This window comes from Ochotona princeps, chromosome 5 (assembly GCF_030435755.1).
Source record: "Ochotona princeps isolate mOchPri1 chromosome 5, mOchPri1.hap1, whole genome shotgun sequence".
NCBI lineage: Eukaryota > Metazoa > Chordata > Mammalia > Lagomorpha > Ochotonidae > Ochotona > Ochotona princeps.
Window position 1 is genome coordinate 43495898 of NC_080836.1, and position 16103 is coordinate 43512000.

A 16103-nucleotide genomic window follows, 5' to 3' on the forward strand; every position below is an offset into this window, starting at 1 on the left:
GCCTTGAGATGCTGGCAGTTTTAACATTTGGAACCCAAAGTTCTTATATATATTTACATCCTAACTGCTCAGTTTACCATACAAGCTTTGACTTAGGAAAATATACAGTACTTTTGCATATAATGGTACCTTGTGAGCCCCTGAGTCAAGTAGAGAGGATTTAAATACAAAAAGGAAAACAGCCATTAAAAGCACTTACGTCGTATGTGGAGTTAATAGTACAAAATGATTATTTCCCCGGAAGACCCGGATCGGAAACATGCCTATGAAGACCCAAGATCCCTACAGTGCTTAGGGATGAATCTGGCAAAGACGGATGCCTAACTGGATGGGGTAGAGTTTTTCTTTGCCTCAGGTGAAGCTCTAAAGAGTGGTCACTGTCCTGTTTTAACAGTGAAGTCAGGTTCTCTTCTGAAGCTGTGTTCAGATGTGCGCCTCTTGAGAGCGATTCTTTGGATTTAAGTTTAGATTTTTCGAGGTCTAGAAATTCAGGATACTGAAAGAAAGAAAACATGTTTTTGTAGTACACTGACAATCACCAAAATCATATTTGTAAAATCTAAGTGCGCTTTCCTCATTAATCTACATTTGATTAGTGATATCAGCCATTTCCCGCTTATGAGAGATTAAGTCATTGAAGGTCTATCAATTTAGATAATCCCATACAATACTTCCAGGAACTTTAATTTTACCCTGAAGGCAGATTAGGAAGCTTGATTTGCAAAGGCTATTTATTTTTATGTGTGCTTGGGAGAAGGTGAGGGAGAGATCTTTCATCTAGTAGTTCATTTGCTTAATTCCTGCCTTACTAGGGTCAAATTGAGTTTTCTATATTCCTTGTAGGTGGCAGTGAACAAACTACTTTAGCCATCAATGCTTCCTTTCAGGTTGCGGTGGGGTGGGGCAGGAAGGTAGAATCAGTTGTGGAGCTGGGACTAGAACCCAGGCAATTCAATCTAGATGGGACTGTTCCGATCAGTATTGTTACCATTATGCTATGCCAAATGCCCACCCAAAAGATCAGGTTTTTGAAAACAGTATTTCACTTTGAGTTTTCCCAGTGAGATTAACTCAAAATTTAAGACAAAATTGCTGTAAAACATGGTCACTTGGTGAGTTGTTGGGTATGCAAAACAACAGAAGAAAAGGAGTGAAGTCACCCATCAGTGTCAGATAATATTACCTACATGCACTGAAAAAAGAACAAAATATGTGCCTTGTAATTTCCCAGCCATTCAAAAGCAGTTACATTAGTTTCTACTTTCGTACATTTCAAATGGTGTTTTTTTTTTTTTTTTTTTTTTTTTTTGCTTCTGGCACATTACTTCTATTATTACTGTTTAGTTCTCAGAATATTTTGCACTGAATTCCCAAACATCTAAAAAATTTTGCAAGATTATCCAATGAATCCTTACATAAATCATTGTTCTTGGGTCCAAGTTAGCATAGTATTTGAATAACTGATACTAATCCCCGAGATAGACTTCCAAGGGGGTTCCTGTTTTAACCTCCTCTGTTAACACAACCCAAAAGGGCCCGCCTGAGGAACTTTAAAGTTAGGAAAGAGGGCACTTATTGTTCCTTCTCAGCCATGGTTATCATTCAGGTGAAAGCATCCAGAGATTTTGATGATAAATAAGGCACAGATGAAGCAGAGTATGATGGGACTCGAGTCTCAAGTCTTACCTGGCTGGCTGTTTTTATTCTCCTCCCTTTCCATCTGGACCTAACTTTTTAATGAAGACATTATCAGTCATATTTCTGAGGTTTCAACTCTTCACAGCTTATATAGTTAATTACAGTGAGTCAATAAAACATACTTTTGGTGTGTTTGGTGTGGGGGTTAAGATACCCTTGGGAGACCTGTGTCCATAATCAGAGTACCTGGGTTTGAGTCCCAGCTGCACTCTCTAGTCAAACTTTCTGCTAGTGCAAGCCATGGCTGTTGTGGCCACTTGGGGAATAGGCGTGCTACTTCAAATAAATAATAAAAACCTTTTCACTGAAAATGATAATGTTAATTATTCTCTGTGGCCCATTGTTCTCCAAGTTGAATTGAGCATAAGAGTCCAGGATGGGCTAACTGAAAAATGCAGTTTATAAGGTCCATTTTCAGAAATTCTGAGTGAAGACACAATGGGATAAGAACCAGTACTTTTCCTCAGCATGCCAAATGATTGTGATGGTCTCAGAAACACACGTTGAGGAGTGATGTTAGGTGTCTCGTGTTATACACTCACTTGTGAGGAAGGGCTGAAACTTCGGTCTGTCTTGATGGATGCCATGGGATGACTGGTTCTCATCAGGCGGAGGACGGGTCTCTGATACTCGGCTCCTGCAGTTACCATACTGTAGGCTGGGGGGACCACAGTGGTTTGTTTCTGCAGCAGCTGTAAGATGGTCTGGATGTCAGCTGTCATTTGGGATTCAAGTCTGCAGGACAGACAGAAGTGGATAAGGGTGGTCCTGAAATTGTCAATGATTATGAGAGCATCTGATAAAATTGCAGCACAATCAACAGAATTCTGTCCCTGCTTTAAACAAGAAGGACAGGAGAGGGAGCAAAGAAATTCTTCCCTGGCTGAAGCTCCTTTTCTAAACCTCATTGACTGATATAAAACCACTGTTCTTTATCTTGCTTATTAAGAATTAACAGAAAAATATATGAATGAAATAAACTACATTTTTGCTATGTTTTATTGATATCAAACTCTAAGTCACACCTATAATCTATTTTTAATCAGTATGATCTTTGCTGTTTACCTAGGTTTCGCTCAATTTCTGGTGAGCATTTTATTTGCTCTTCAAAAACCAGATTGTAGCACATTTCTTTTTATAGTTGCAGCATCTCAGGATAATTGCTTATGTGTATCATACCTATTTTGATTTTATTTTACTTCACCTCTTTCCTATTCGTATGAAACACTGAATATTATTAATTCTATTTTGCTTCAGTGTTCAGTGATGGGAAATGCTGAGTTCCTTTTTAATCTGCATTCCAGGGTCTTTGTATTTAAGAAGCAGACCTGATTTAAAAGTTCTCTCATTTTCACAACTCAATTGGGCTAGCAAAGATGTCAGTCTGAGAATTTCTTCCCAAATCTCACAAGTAATTTCATTCTCATATTAAATTAAAACATAGGGATAATAATAAAACACAATTGCTTAGATTCTCCTTTGTATATGCTAACAACATTAAACATGAAGGACTTTTGTGAGCCTAAGAATGGAAATTGCATGCAGTATGTCTTTTTGGAAAATCCTAACTTAATCAGGGTTAGGGTTTTCCTATGAGTGAAAGAAAAAGAAAACGTAAGAGTCATTAAAATTGTAACAGTAATTTTGGCTGTTAGATACCAATACGTGGAAGGCCAAGTAAACAGAATCTGATCTTTTCAATGGCACCAACAAAACAAAAACAGCCCATTATTTTGTTGCTATGCCTCGCTTTTTCCTTTTATTCTTTGAAACCCCATGCAATTTTTTAGATGTATCCCCAAATCTTATTTAACAGGTTCAATTTGTTTTTGCTCTCTTCTGAACATACTACCTGTAAAATCCTACATTCATATTTTCTAAATACTACTGCAGAAATTTATCCCAATATTAGCAACACTTAATATGGAGTGGCTGGCAGTACTATCTGAAATATCAAAGGATTTGGGAGTTGTGACAGGAATAAATACTTCAACAAATCAGGTTCAAGACCCAATGCAGTCAGAAGTATATTTTTTAAAACTATAAATCCATTGTTGAACAGCAGCATTTCTGGAAAATAGAGGTTCCTTATCATGGATTCTGTTTGAATAATGTCTAGGGGAGAAAACTGTTGCTAGGTGAAGCTGCGGCATCCAAAGGCCAAGTTCAGACAATGTGCTGCCCGGAGTGGGACTCATCCTCTCTAGAACAGCATGTGCATGTGACGTGGTCGGTGCAGGGTGAGAAAGAGACTGTGCACATCCACATGACTTAAAGAAGACTGAGGACCACCCTGTCGATGTGACTTGATTGTTCCTGGAAACACTGCCTTGGGAAAAAAGAAACAAAAACAAAAACAGAACTAAGTCAATGAAAAACTTTGCTACTTCAGAAATGTCTCCAAATCCTCTCAATCCGATCATCTGAATAAAAAGTTCTGAACCAGATTTTCTTGTTCAAGACTAACTTCAAGATCTGTATCCAACTCTATTCTCCAGTGAGGAAGTATTGTATCTTGAACATTGCCCAAGGGCAATCGTCTCTCCACCTGGAAAGGCTCAGACTCAAGTCCTACAGTAAACTACTGTGTATTGTCCGTTCTGCGACTTCACTGAGATGTAGCACCCGTCAAGGTCTCCCTCTCTGCAGTGATTTTAAATGCTCAGTTTGGTTTTATTAACTTGTGGGTTGGTATCTTGCATCATCAACACACACAAAACTTTACCGAGAAGGTTCTCTACTACACCTAAGATGTTATTTTTCAGGGTGCATGAATAGGGGCTAATGGGCTAATTAGAATGGATGCTGGAACTGTGACTACATCATCTGTTTTGCTCTGGAGGAGTTACAGACTTAAAAAAAAAATCCTTGACCCTTGACAGAGAAAATGGCCACATTTTCAATTGCTTATTTTGTTTGTGTGTGTGTGTATGTAGGTATAAAACAGCTTAAGTGGATATTTTCAGTGTACCAGTCATGCTGTTACATAAGAAGGTGAAGTGTGAACATGATGATGACCAATCATGAAATCTGGTGTCACAGTGCTGACAGGAGTTGACCACTTCTGGAAGGAAAAAGTGAGAGAGGTGGCTGAGTTACTAGGTGCTTCAAGAAGCAACCATTCAGTGTCATTCCAGGGACCTACACATAGGTTGCTACTCAACGTGTTCTACAACAAAAAGAACCATTACAAAAACTTTTAGCATTTTCTCATGCCTCTTTCCCAGATTATGATTCTTAGATCAGTAGCAATAGGTATCTCGGAGATTTTCTTAGAATGTTAAATCTTCCCAGAACCTGGAGTCACTGGCTTAGTATCTGCATTTTAATAAGCTCCCAAGCTGATCTAAAGACACCTTAAGATTTCAGAAGTACTGTTGTAGTCCCAAGTGTAAATGATTTATGTAAATATGTATGTTGGTAAGCATAATATAGAAATATGTAAGAACGCTTCTTGTGTAAATATTTAGCTCGATAGGTAGTTAGATGGCCTTTAGAGCGAAAAACAAAAAAAGGAGGCAGCAGCGAAAATCATATGTGTTCTTGCGTGAGGTAAATGGTGTAAGAATTGACAGTTTCATATTTGACCAAGTACCAAAGCAAAACTGGGTAGTTTTTAGAAAATGTCCCAGGTGCTCACTCCACTAAGCAGAGATCAGAGTCAGGTTTCCCTCTCCAAAATTATTTTCCATGTGTTTGTAGGTAAGTGAACAATAGGTTGTTGCAGATCGCAGTTGTGTGAAAAGAACTTGACCACTTTGGACTTTAAATAGGCAAAGGTGAGCTAAGCTATGAAAATGTTTGAAAAGATTAGATATGAGTAGAAAAACAAGAGGCAAAGAAGTTGTAATGGCAATAGCAACTCCAAATTTCTCCAAAAAGCATCTGCACATGCTGAAATATATCAAAGGATATTTTAATGTATTTTAGTGGTGGGGAAGGTTATTTTTATTTTTGAAATTTATCATACAATTTTCTGTGGTCTGGAATTCCCCTCCCCCTATTTTCTACCCCCTGACTGATTTTCCCATAAGATCACAACACTTCATAAGGAGTCACAATTCCGTCAGTCTGCTATTTAAGTGTGCTCCAACACTGGTGGTACAAACAAGGTCAGACAGTCCATCAACCCAGTTGTCTAGATATATCTAACACTTTCGTTGGGAGTCTATCTTTCATTTGGAAACAGAGATGCATATTGCATTTTGCCTTCACTTCTGGATATGGTAGTCTCCATTACTCCACCACTATACATTCCAATTTGCATGATGGATTCCTTATATCAGAGAGAACATATGGTACTTCTCTTTCTGTGATTAACTTATTTCACTGAGCATAATGTTCTCTAGTTGGGATCATCTAGTTGCAAAATGTATAATTTCATTCTTTTTAATGGCTGAATAATATTCCATGGAGTAGATGTACCATGGTTTCTTTAGCTACTCCTCTTTGGATAGGCGCCTGTAAAATATCTGAAAGACAGGTATTTTCCTTCTGCTGGTTTACTTCCTAATTATCCATAATGGCCGAAGCTGAGCTGATCCAAAGCTATGAGCCAGGAGACTTCCTGGAGTCACCCATGCTGGTGCTGCGGCCTAAAGGTTTGAATCATCCTCTGTTGCTTTCCTAGGCCATAAGCATGGACCTGAGTCAAAAGTGGAGAAACCAGGACATGAACTGATACCTATAGGAGATGCTGATGCTGCAGGTGGCACATTAGCTTGCTAAGCCACCATACTGGCTCTGGGGAAGTTCTATGATAATATACTAATGTAATCAGATGGTAATAACAGTTATTATTATTGCTGATAGTTGGTTATAAGCCAAATAGGTTTATATAGATAGAAATACCTGCCCATTACACTTTTACATACAGAATATACAGAATATACATGTTTAGTAAGTTCTGATTTATCCTAGCAATAGTGATTAGTATCCAGGAAAAGACAACATGTGGAATTAGAAAGATCACAATTTTAGTCCTGAAAAAAATTTCAAACAGGAAGTAGATTTTAAATAGGCAATTATATTCAAAGGAACATCAGAAATAGAAGTAAAATTTATTTTTTAAACAAGATTTAACTAGCTTGAAGTAAATAATTTTCCATTTATGCAGCAGATATGGTCTCTACAAACATTATTTTAGATCTGACAACAACATTGCAGACAGGTGTAAGTCAAGGCAGAAAACTGAGCTGAATGGGATGTGGGACAGACTGGACTAGTCTGCTGCACATACTGGCAAACCAGGGTAGTGGGCGGGCCTGGTGGGGGTTATTGTGGGTTGCTCTGACTAGGCTTCAGCCTCCCCTGGTTTATGAGAGGGCTGAGTGTTTGCTGGGCAGAACCAGGCTGGACTGCAACACCCATTGGTTCCAGTGGAAGACAGCGCTGGAAACAGAACTGACCCAGCAATTGCAACCACCAATGATCGGGGTGATGGACTGTGCCAAGCCCTGTACTTGTTAGTACACACAAGAATCTGGTCTAGGAACACCTCAGACGAAGTTTCTTTGGGGATCTCCCCAATCGAACTGCTGGACTCAGAACCCTAACCATCAAAAGACAGAGGACAGAACAAGTCAATCAAACACCTCAGCTATATGTTGGCAGTGAAAAATAGGGCAAACAGAGACTCTAAGATGGACTATGTCAATCAGTGGATTCTTCAGTGACCTCATCGTGCTTGGAATGGCGAGATTGGCAGCAATTCATAACTGTTGAACTATCAAAACCACTTGAACAAGACCCTGAGTATGCCCCACATTAGGGACCTGGGGTGGGTGGAAATTGGGTTGGGTTTCTCCCTTAAAACCCTGTTTACCTCAGATACATGAAGGAAACACTGTGGAAATAATGGTCTTAACCACCTTCCTGTAGCCCTTGAACCTTTTTACCTTAATTCACTATGTAAAGATTGCCAGAAATATAATAAAAAATGGAAAAAGTTTAAAAAAAAGACAGAACAACATAAACAGTAGAAAAAAAGGCAGCAAATTGAGTTTCAGGAAGTTTATGAGTTGACCCATTCATTTGGTAAGCAGTTATGTATTCAGTTTAGGATTTTCACCCAGGCAAATAAACTGCAGTTCTCGGTTAGTATTGCTCTAAAGAAATCCCTGCTACTATTGCCTCTCTCTTCTATCCTTCCACTTACTCTTCACAACAACAGCTCCTGGTATGGGCAAAATGCATAAGACATATTAACCATAGATAGATACTACGTAAATAAGGTCTGTGATATAACAAACTCATTAATGCAAATACAAAGGAATAAACAAGTAGCTTGTTGGTCATGGGAAGACTACATTAAATACAGAGAACTAGCATGCTAGTGTAACAAAATACACCAAGTGTAGAATAAAATATGATGTAATCAGAATGTTGCTTAAATCTATAAAGAGATGGAGCAAGTTATTCTCATGTGATGCTGTCACTCCCAAATTCAGTCACTCATTGGTCTTACTTGGCTCTACATACACTCTACTTATGAAAGATCAATAAAACATATGGCTGTGAAGCAGACTAATTAGAGAGCTGCATCTTGGAGCAGGTGGACCAGGCCTTGCCTCTAGGATAGAGCGAGCGTGTGCCAATGACACAAGAACAGTTTCTTTTGCCAGTAGACTTCTTGGTGCAAACCTCGGCTCTAGTCCTTGCAATCAGATTCTGCTTAGGGGAACTATGCAGCAGATTCACAAATATTATTATGTCAATTTGGAATCTGGTGGTGTGGTCTCTTTATCAGACTTGCTTTTATTTGAAATATGCTGATGATCTACCTCTGGATCTCTTAAGCTCTAATGCATGTGTTAACTTGACCTCATAAAATAGGGTTTGGGTTGTGGTGTTTCCAGTTAAGCTGTTGTTTGTGACAGTCACTTCCAATCTAGTTGCCTGATGATTGCATAGGAGAACACCAGAAGACAGGACAAGTACTTATATCCCTGCACTCATCTAGGAGGCCTAGATGAAGCTCCTTGCTCACGGCTGTGGCCTTGCTCAGTCCTGGCTGTTGCAACTATCCAGGGAGTAACTTAGCAGATGGAATATCTCGTTTTTGCTCTGTACCGCTGCCTTTCAAATAAATACATCAATACATATTTTTAAAGAGGATTAAAAGAAGAAATGTATAAGTTAGAAAGTTGCATGGAAATTCAGTTGATGGGTGTGATGGAGGTAGGATGGGTGTGGCTACCTAACTTTCTAGGCAGTCAGTCCGGTGATATACAAAATTTAAATGATGCAAATACAAAGTTTTAGTTGCCAAAATTATCATGAGTTCTAAATAAATGCTCCTTGCAACACAGATTACTGATTGATCAATTCTAGTCCTGTTTTAAATAAGTTGGTGCTTATAGAGGAATTTTTGTTTGCAGGGAGTAAAGCCATGATACATTTAAAGGCTGAAGTTATGTCTCCTTTTGCCCTCCCACTACTTGTACCTGTTAAGCTGTTCTTGAAGCAAATCTAATCTTTGCTCCACTTCCCCATAGGTGAGGTCACTCTCGGTTTCAGAGATGCCCCAGGCGGCTCGTTGAAGTGCTGAGGGGCTGGCCTCCTCTGCCTGAGTTCGGGGGTTTTCTCTATCCCAGCTTCGCAATTCAGTGATATCTGTGGAAAAGAGTTAGATGTGTATCAACCTCCTTGGAACTAATGGGTTCAGAGAAAGGCCTGTGAACCGTGACCAATTGGTGTGGCACAATTCCAGTCTCACACTGAGTGCCATTTTTCCCACGTCTATTTCCATAGGAATAAAAACATAGCTTATCACAATTCTTCATTACAATTGCACAAATTTCTTACTGTCTTAAGAGAAGATATATGTGGTCATGTCCAAAATAATTGAAGAGCAATGAGTTTTTTGAAAGGAGCAGCAATTTTGTTTGCATTTTGTATTAGAATGTAAGGCTTTTGGAGCTTTAGGACTCAGAGTAGGGCCAAGGACAGAGCCATGATGGGAAGTTCTGGTCTTTACGTGGATTCTCTTCCATGTGTGGAATATCTGGCCTGTAGGGCACAGGAGGCCTTCAAAATTATTTTGTCTGGCCCTACCTAGGCCATCAGTTTTCTAGGCCTCCTCTGGGAGGTCTAGAAATTCAGTAAATGTATACCAGGATAATTTTTAAGCTTATAACTCTATGATTTGTGAATGATGGTATAAGTAATCAATTGGCCCTTGTTAAAAAAAAAAGGATACCCCCAAAGTACAGACCCAAACCAAAGTAGAGCTAAAATACCATCAACAAAGATGCAACGCGTCTTAGGAGTTCTTTGGTCACATATTACTCTTTCATGTTTTTAAGCTTCCCTATGGCTCCATCTGGACTGTCTTAATTTAATCATGTTTCTTCAGAATATTTTTTCTTACTGCTCTTTTATTTGATTTTTTATGTTACTGTGCTCTAAAAGCAACTTCTTGTGCATTTGTTTTTCAAATGTTTTAAGTATCAGTTATGTGCCAGGTACTCTGCTAAAATGGGGAGGAATTAAAGAGAAAGGAGACACAGGCTTCAAACTTGAATAATTCAGTCTAAAAAGCCTCTGAACACTCTCCCACAGAGATTCATTTTCTGAACTTTTAGAATTTGCTGTTTCTCCTAAAGTCTATTTTCAAGCCGTCAATATTTGGGGCAAAGTTATCTCACTTTCATCTCCCTTACTTAGATAAAAGTGAGGGAGATATGGACCCGGCACGATAGCGTAGTGGTTAAAGTCCTTGCCTTGAAAGCGCCAGAATCCCATATGGGTGCTGATTCCAATTCTGGCAGCTCCACTTCCCATCCAGCTCCCTGCTTGTGGCCTGGGAAAGCGTCGAGGATGGTCCAAAGCCTTGGAACCCTACACTTGCATGAGAGACCTGGAAGCGCTCCTGGCTCCTGGCTTCTGATTGGCTCAGCTCCAGTGGTTCTATCTGCTTGGGGAGTAAACCATCGAATGAAAGAACTTCCTCTCTGTCTCTCCTCATCTCTGTATATCTGCCTTTCCAATAAAAATAAATAAATCTTTACCAAAAAAGTGAGGGAGATAAAAGTCTTTGATAATTTTGTGGGTTTTTTTTTTTTTTTTTGTAACCTCCATGAAATTCTTTAAGTATTGGAAAATAAAACTCATGAGAAAAAATGCTACTGAAGTGTGAGAAGGGGAAGTATTGTTGCCTCACTTGCAGGGCTGGTAGAAGGGAAGATCTTAAGATTAGTAATCATTTTCACATAGAAATAGATTTGAAATACAGGAAGTGATCTATTCAGTTTGATAGAAAATCCAAAATACCTTGACAAGTAGCTATGACTAAACACCTAGATAAGTCATTAGAAAAGTTACAGATTTTACATCCTTAGCTATTGAAAAAAAAAACTTAGTAAAAAGTGAGTAATTGGGCAGAATTAGCTGTGATTCTAGAACAGTGAACAGGATCATAGTTCTTCTCAAAATACAATCAGGGATTCAAAGGTATCCTCCATGTTGAAGTAGAAGACACACATTTCTATAGTCTTGATGATTTTCCTCTCATTATCTTTTGTCAATGAATCTAGGGAATTTCCCTAGCACGCTTCCTGTAATTTTTGCCTCAGTAAGGTGAGGTGAAGTTGTAGCAGAGCAATTGGCATGTTCATTAGGAGAATGTAAGGTCAGGATTGCTTGTTCTTTGAATATAGCTCAGACTTGTAACAGAGGGCTTGCTGTGGAATCCAGAGATGCTCTCTGATTCTGGTTTTCTTATCCTGTGGGTCCTGGTGTTTTGTTTCATTAGTATGTCATTCCCTTTATTATTTCACATTAATGATACATTAATGATCACAGAAAAATGATATTGCTGGAGATTCAAATATTCTCTTTATAGCTATTAATTAAAAATTACTTTGTTGAAATTACTTTGCAGTAAATTTTTTCACTGAGAAGTATGATTTATTATTCACAGACATCTGAACCTATTTAAAAATCAAAACAATAATATTAAATATTAGCTGAATAGGTTTTCAATCTTGGGGCGGAAAGTCAAGCAAACATTCAGAACTCACACATGCTTGAACAGTATTAGACCCAGTCTAGTCAACTAATGCTTGAATTTTCCTTTAGAAAAGACAGCAGGATTGCTAGAATTGAAGTGATGTATTTTGCTGTTGAGTTTTTTTCTAAGAAAGCTTACAGAATTTCTGCATATGCTTAATGTTTTACGTTTTCAAATTACATATACTAAATTGATTTTTAAATGATAAAGGTGTATCATATACAGTAAACTACAGAGGATCATATTTTTTCCTCAGTGCTCCAGAAAAAAATTATTATCAGCAGAAATGAATAAAATGTATACTGTTAGGCAGAGGTTCCTTGAATATAATTTATTCTTTTATAAATACTTGAAGATATACTATTAGCTTGTTTAGCAGCAATATAAAGGTGAGTACTTCAAAGGGGAAATCCTGCTTAATGGTCTTAATCAAATGAACATCCTTGTAGACATTTTCTAAATATAGCTCAAAGAGAATCTGCACTTGGTTGCCTTGGAAAATGTTGCTATAGTTGCAAGACACATTTCTGGAACTGAATGAACAGAAAATTTTCACTGTGCAGTGGTTATGCAATTTTCTAATAGTCAACTTCTGACCTCAATCTAAGTAGGATCAGAGATCATTTAGTTTATTATTTTTCTGTTTAGTTTCAATGCATTATTCTGTTGGATTTAGCAATAGAAGTCCCAAGAATTTGAATGATTAAAATTTTCTGTTCATGCTGAGATTAAAATCTGTGTCAGGATTTACTAGCTCAAATTGCAGTAATGATGGCTAACTTTAGAAATCATACATATTATACTAAGGGTTTTATATGATATCAATTATGTTGCTTCAACTGACATGCATACTTAGCAATAGTTTTTCAAGATAATTATTTGAATAGGGAACACATTGTACATTTTCTAAAATAAACATATTTAGTATAGGTGCAGTGATTCAGGTCTCCACTTGGAATTCCTACATCTGATATCAAAGTGCCTTGGACTAAATCTTATTCCTATTTCTGTTTGTGTTGCAGGCTTCTATTAATATGCACCCCGAGAGGCAACAGATTCTGGTCCATGTACTCGAATCCTTGACAACCACTTAGGAGACTCAGATGGAGTTCCAGGCTCCTGGCTTCAATCTGGCCCAGTTTTACTTGTTGAGGGCATTTGAGGAGTGAAAATAAAGTGACTGATCAGGATATTTTTATTGTGTATACAGAATAACTAATTCAGATAATTGGAAGAAGCATCAGTGAAAAACATAAGATGAAGGGCATGAGTTTTCATTGTCAGTAAGTATGATTATGAAGCAAAATGAAATTTTAAAAATATATTTGTAATGACAAGTCACCTGTTTCTTTAAAACAACTAGAACTATTTTATTAGCAGGTCCAACTTTATGTTGGATCTTGGAGATGACAGAGGTGGTTGGACAAGTGTCTCAGTACTTTTGACTTCTATAATACAACCTGTTTCTATTTTTAGGACTTTTCAGAGTTCATTTTCATAAATAACTAAAATGGGACATTTGATAATCACATCTAATATTCTATTTTTTCATTGTGACAAATGAGGTACTATTTTCATTCACTTCATCAAGGTTCTAAATTGTCCAGAGAACAGTTGCATATATTCATAGCTTACTCCCACTGGGCTAACGGCCCAATGAGTCAAACTTATTCCATCATGGAGAAAATAACTTTGAGAAAACAGCCTAAACATCCTCGATTCACTGTTTTCAGATGTAATCCTTTGGAATAATGATGATGATTTTAGGTGATTTTTTTTATGGTCTGTTCATAATTTTGCTACCTTACCTTGTCAAGAGTATCTTATGAAAAAAAAAAAAAAGAGTATCTTATGTTTTCTTACCTTGTGTTTACCTTTTTATGTTTTGCTATATGTTTTATCACTTACATTTTTACATATGCAGGGACATAAGGGATTTTTTAAGACTTCAGAGAAAATATACATGTGAGGGCCAGTGTTGTGGTGCCATAGGTTACAATGTCATCTGTGACAGCTGCACTCCATATTGGTGCTTGTTTGAACCTCCACTGCTTTGATTTCAACAACAGCCCAGATAAGGTGCCTTGGATTGGGTCCTACTATACATGTGGGAGACCTGGATGGCATTAAGCCGGGCATCACACTGTCCTCTTTGCCCATTTGGGGGAGTCGGCCAGTGGATGAAAGGGTCTCTCCATGCTTCTCTCTACAATTATGCTTCTTCAAGAAATTAAATCTTTGAAAAAGAAATATATATTGTAACAAATCAATGCATAATTTAAAAAACGCATCAAAATACATATTTTGAAATTTCATTTTTCATCTTATATTAAATGCTTGTAGGTTTCATGAATAGACTCATATCTGTTAGTATCACTGAATGCTAGATCTGGTTAGAGCTGTATATTTGGTTGTAATTTAATTACTCTTTTATGTAATAGTTCTAATCTCAATATGTTTGTCATCTTTTAGCAGTAAATTTAAATCTCTATGTTTTAAGATACATGTATGTACGTTATTTACCTGGAAAATGGGAGAGACGTATTTGTATGTTTGTGTGTATGTATGTATGCATGTATGTATGTCTATATGCATATACGTATTATATAAACATATATTCATAAATATATTATTAGTTTATATATTTATATATAGATAAATTTCAAACAATAGCCAGGGATGGAATCAGCTGAGGCCAAGAACCAGAAACTCCACCAGGGTCCCCTTTAACGATTACAAAGACTCCAATGACTTGTAACATCATCTGATACATTCCTACACAGATTAGCCCGATTCTGGATGAGAAATGGAGTAGCCATTGCTTCAACGTGACACCCTGACATAGGATGCTGGTGTTGCAAGCCCTGGCTAAACCTGCTGCACCACGATGCCATCCTCTCACTCTGCATACATGAACCTACATTATTACTCTCCCATGCACACGTTCTTCAGCAAAATCCACATATTCTACTACTCCTTGTAGTGGGTCCTACACAAATGAGTTAGATAAAGAATATAATTTTCTTTAGGATATTTCTAATCTTTTTCTCTTAGTTTACAGGAGCAAATATTTTTGGCATGGATAACCACGTGATTGCATTAGCCTTCCATACTACAAAGCTATATCATTGAAAGTGAGACATAGATATAGAAGATACCTACAAGGAACCTGGCTGAGCTGTTAAAATATTCATTGGCTCTCTGCTCATTGGAATCTTTTGCTGTAATAGACATTTTCACATTTTTTCTGTCTGGGACTAGGATAAGTCTTGTTTGGTAATAAAACCTCTGATGCTATCATTTTTTTCAGGGAAGTATAATTATCTTTTGATTGAAAATCATGCAAATACTTCACAGATGATCATAAATTAAAGTCTGCAAGCATTTGATACAATTGACAAACATGCATTCTGCTATAGTTCTTAATTACTAGTGATCATCTCCCTAAAGAGAGACAAGTTGATTCCCAACACTTGACTACCTTTGCAAGAATGACTTCTTCTATCTACAGGAATTCTTCCTGAAGTGGGCATTGTTTCCTCAAAATTGAGCCCAGTTGCTTTTCCCACCCCCGGAGAAGAGTCTACTATTCCTGAGAAGAGTGGCTTCTGTTCATCGTCAATGGAGGAGATGAAAGATGATGATCGGCTTTTCTTCTCTTCAAAGTGTTTCTTGGAACTCTGATAATGTCTTATGGTATCCTCAGAATCTTCAGGATCATTGGTGCTTTCTTTGCCAAAATCTATGAAAAAAATTATTTACAGAAGAAAACCAATTATAAGATTGTATTATGTTTATATATATATATATACTAATCTATTCTAATGGAAATGTACCTATGCAGGGATTTTAATGTTTACACCAGGATTGTTAGATTATAATAATGATATGATTTATTTACTTCAAATTAAAAACATTTGCAATAGCAATGTTTATGTCTAGGAAAAAAGACAGTATGATGTTTTACAAACTTATATTTACACATATTTGATAGTCATTTGTGACCTTAGACTTTGGTGTACAATCTTAAGGAATTGAAACAGACAAGGGAAAATATGTCACAAGTCTAAAATATCAACACTATGCAACTTGTTTGTTTTTACCTCCATGTTGGATCATCGCAATAGCCATTCACCCAGTGCAAATGTCAGAATCGGAAGTCTCCTGGTAGCAAAATGACTTGAAGTCTGAACTTCAACCTTAGTTCAGTATGTATAATAGCATTCCAGGCAGTTTGGTTGTGTAGCATATTGCAAAGAATATAAAGCTTAAATACAGTAATTAAGGTAGGTTTTGTCTAATTACATTTAAGCTGTAATGCATATATTGGCTGTTTCATACTGAAATGTCAGAATAATATCAGTAGTGAAGGTTGTGTTAGAGCATATTTCAG

General features: G+C 37.3%; 1 protein-coding gene across 1 annotated transcript in view; it reads right to left on the reverse strand.

The window, feature by feature from the left end:
* Positions 1–229: 229 nt before the first annotated feature.
* The window catches only part of LOC101521354 (potassium voltage-gated channel subfamily H member 7), a 157107-nt gene continuing 141233 nt past the window's right edge, over positions 230–16103 (reverse strand). Inside the window, exons 10-13 of the mRNA XM_058664236.1 lie at positions 15192–15452; positions 9144–9312; positions 2241–2433; positions 230–496 (exon numbers count right to left, since the gene is read on the reverse strand). Coding sequence (XP_058520219.1) covers positions 230–496; positions 2241–2433; positions 9144–9312; positions 15192–15452 — 890 coding nt within the window. The remainder of the gene's footprint in view (positions 497–2240; positions 2434–9143; positions 9313–15191; positions 15453–16103) is intronic.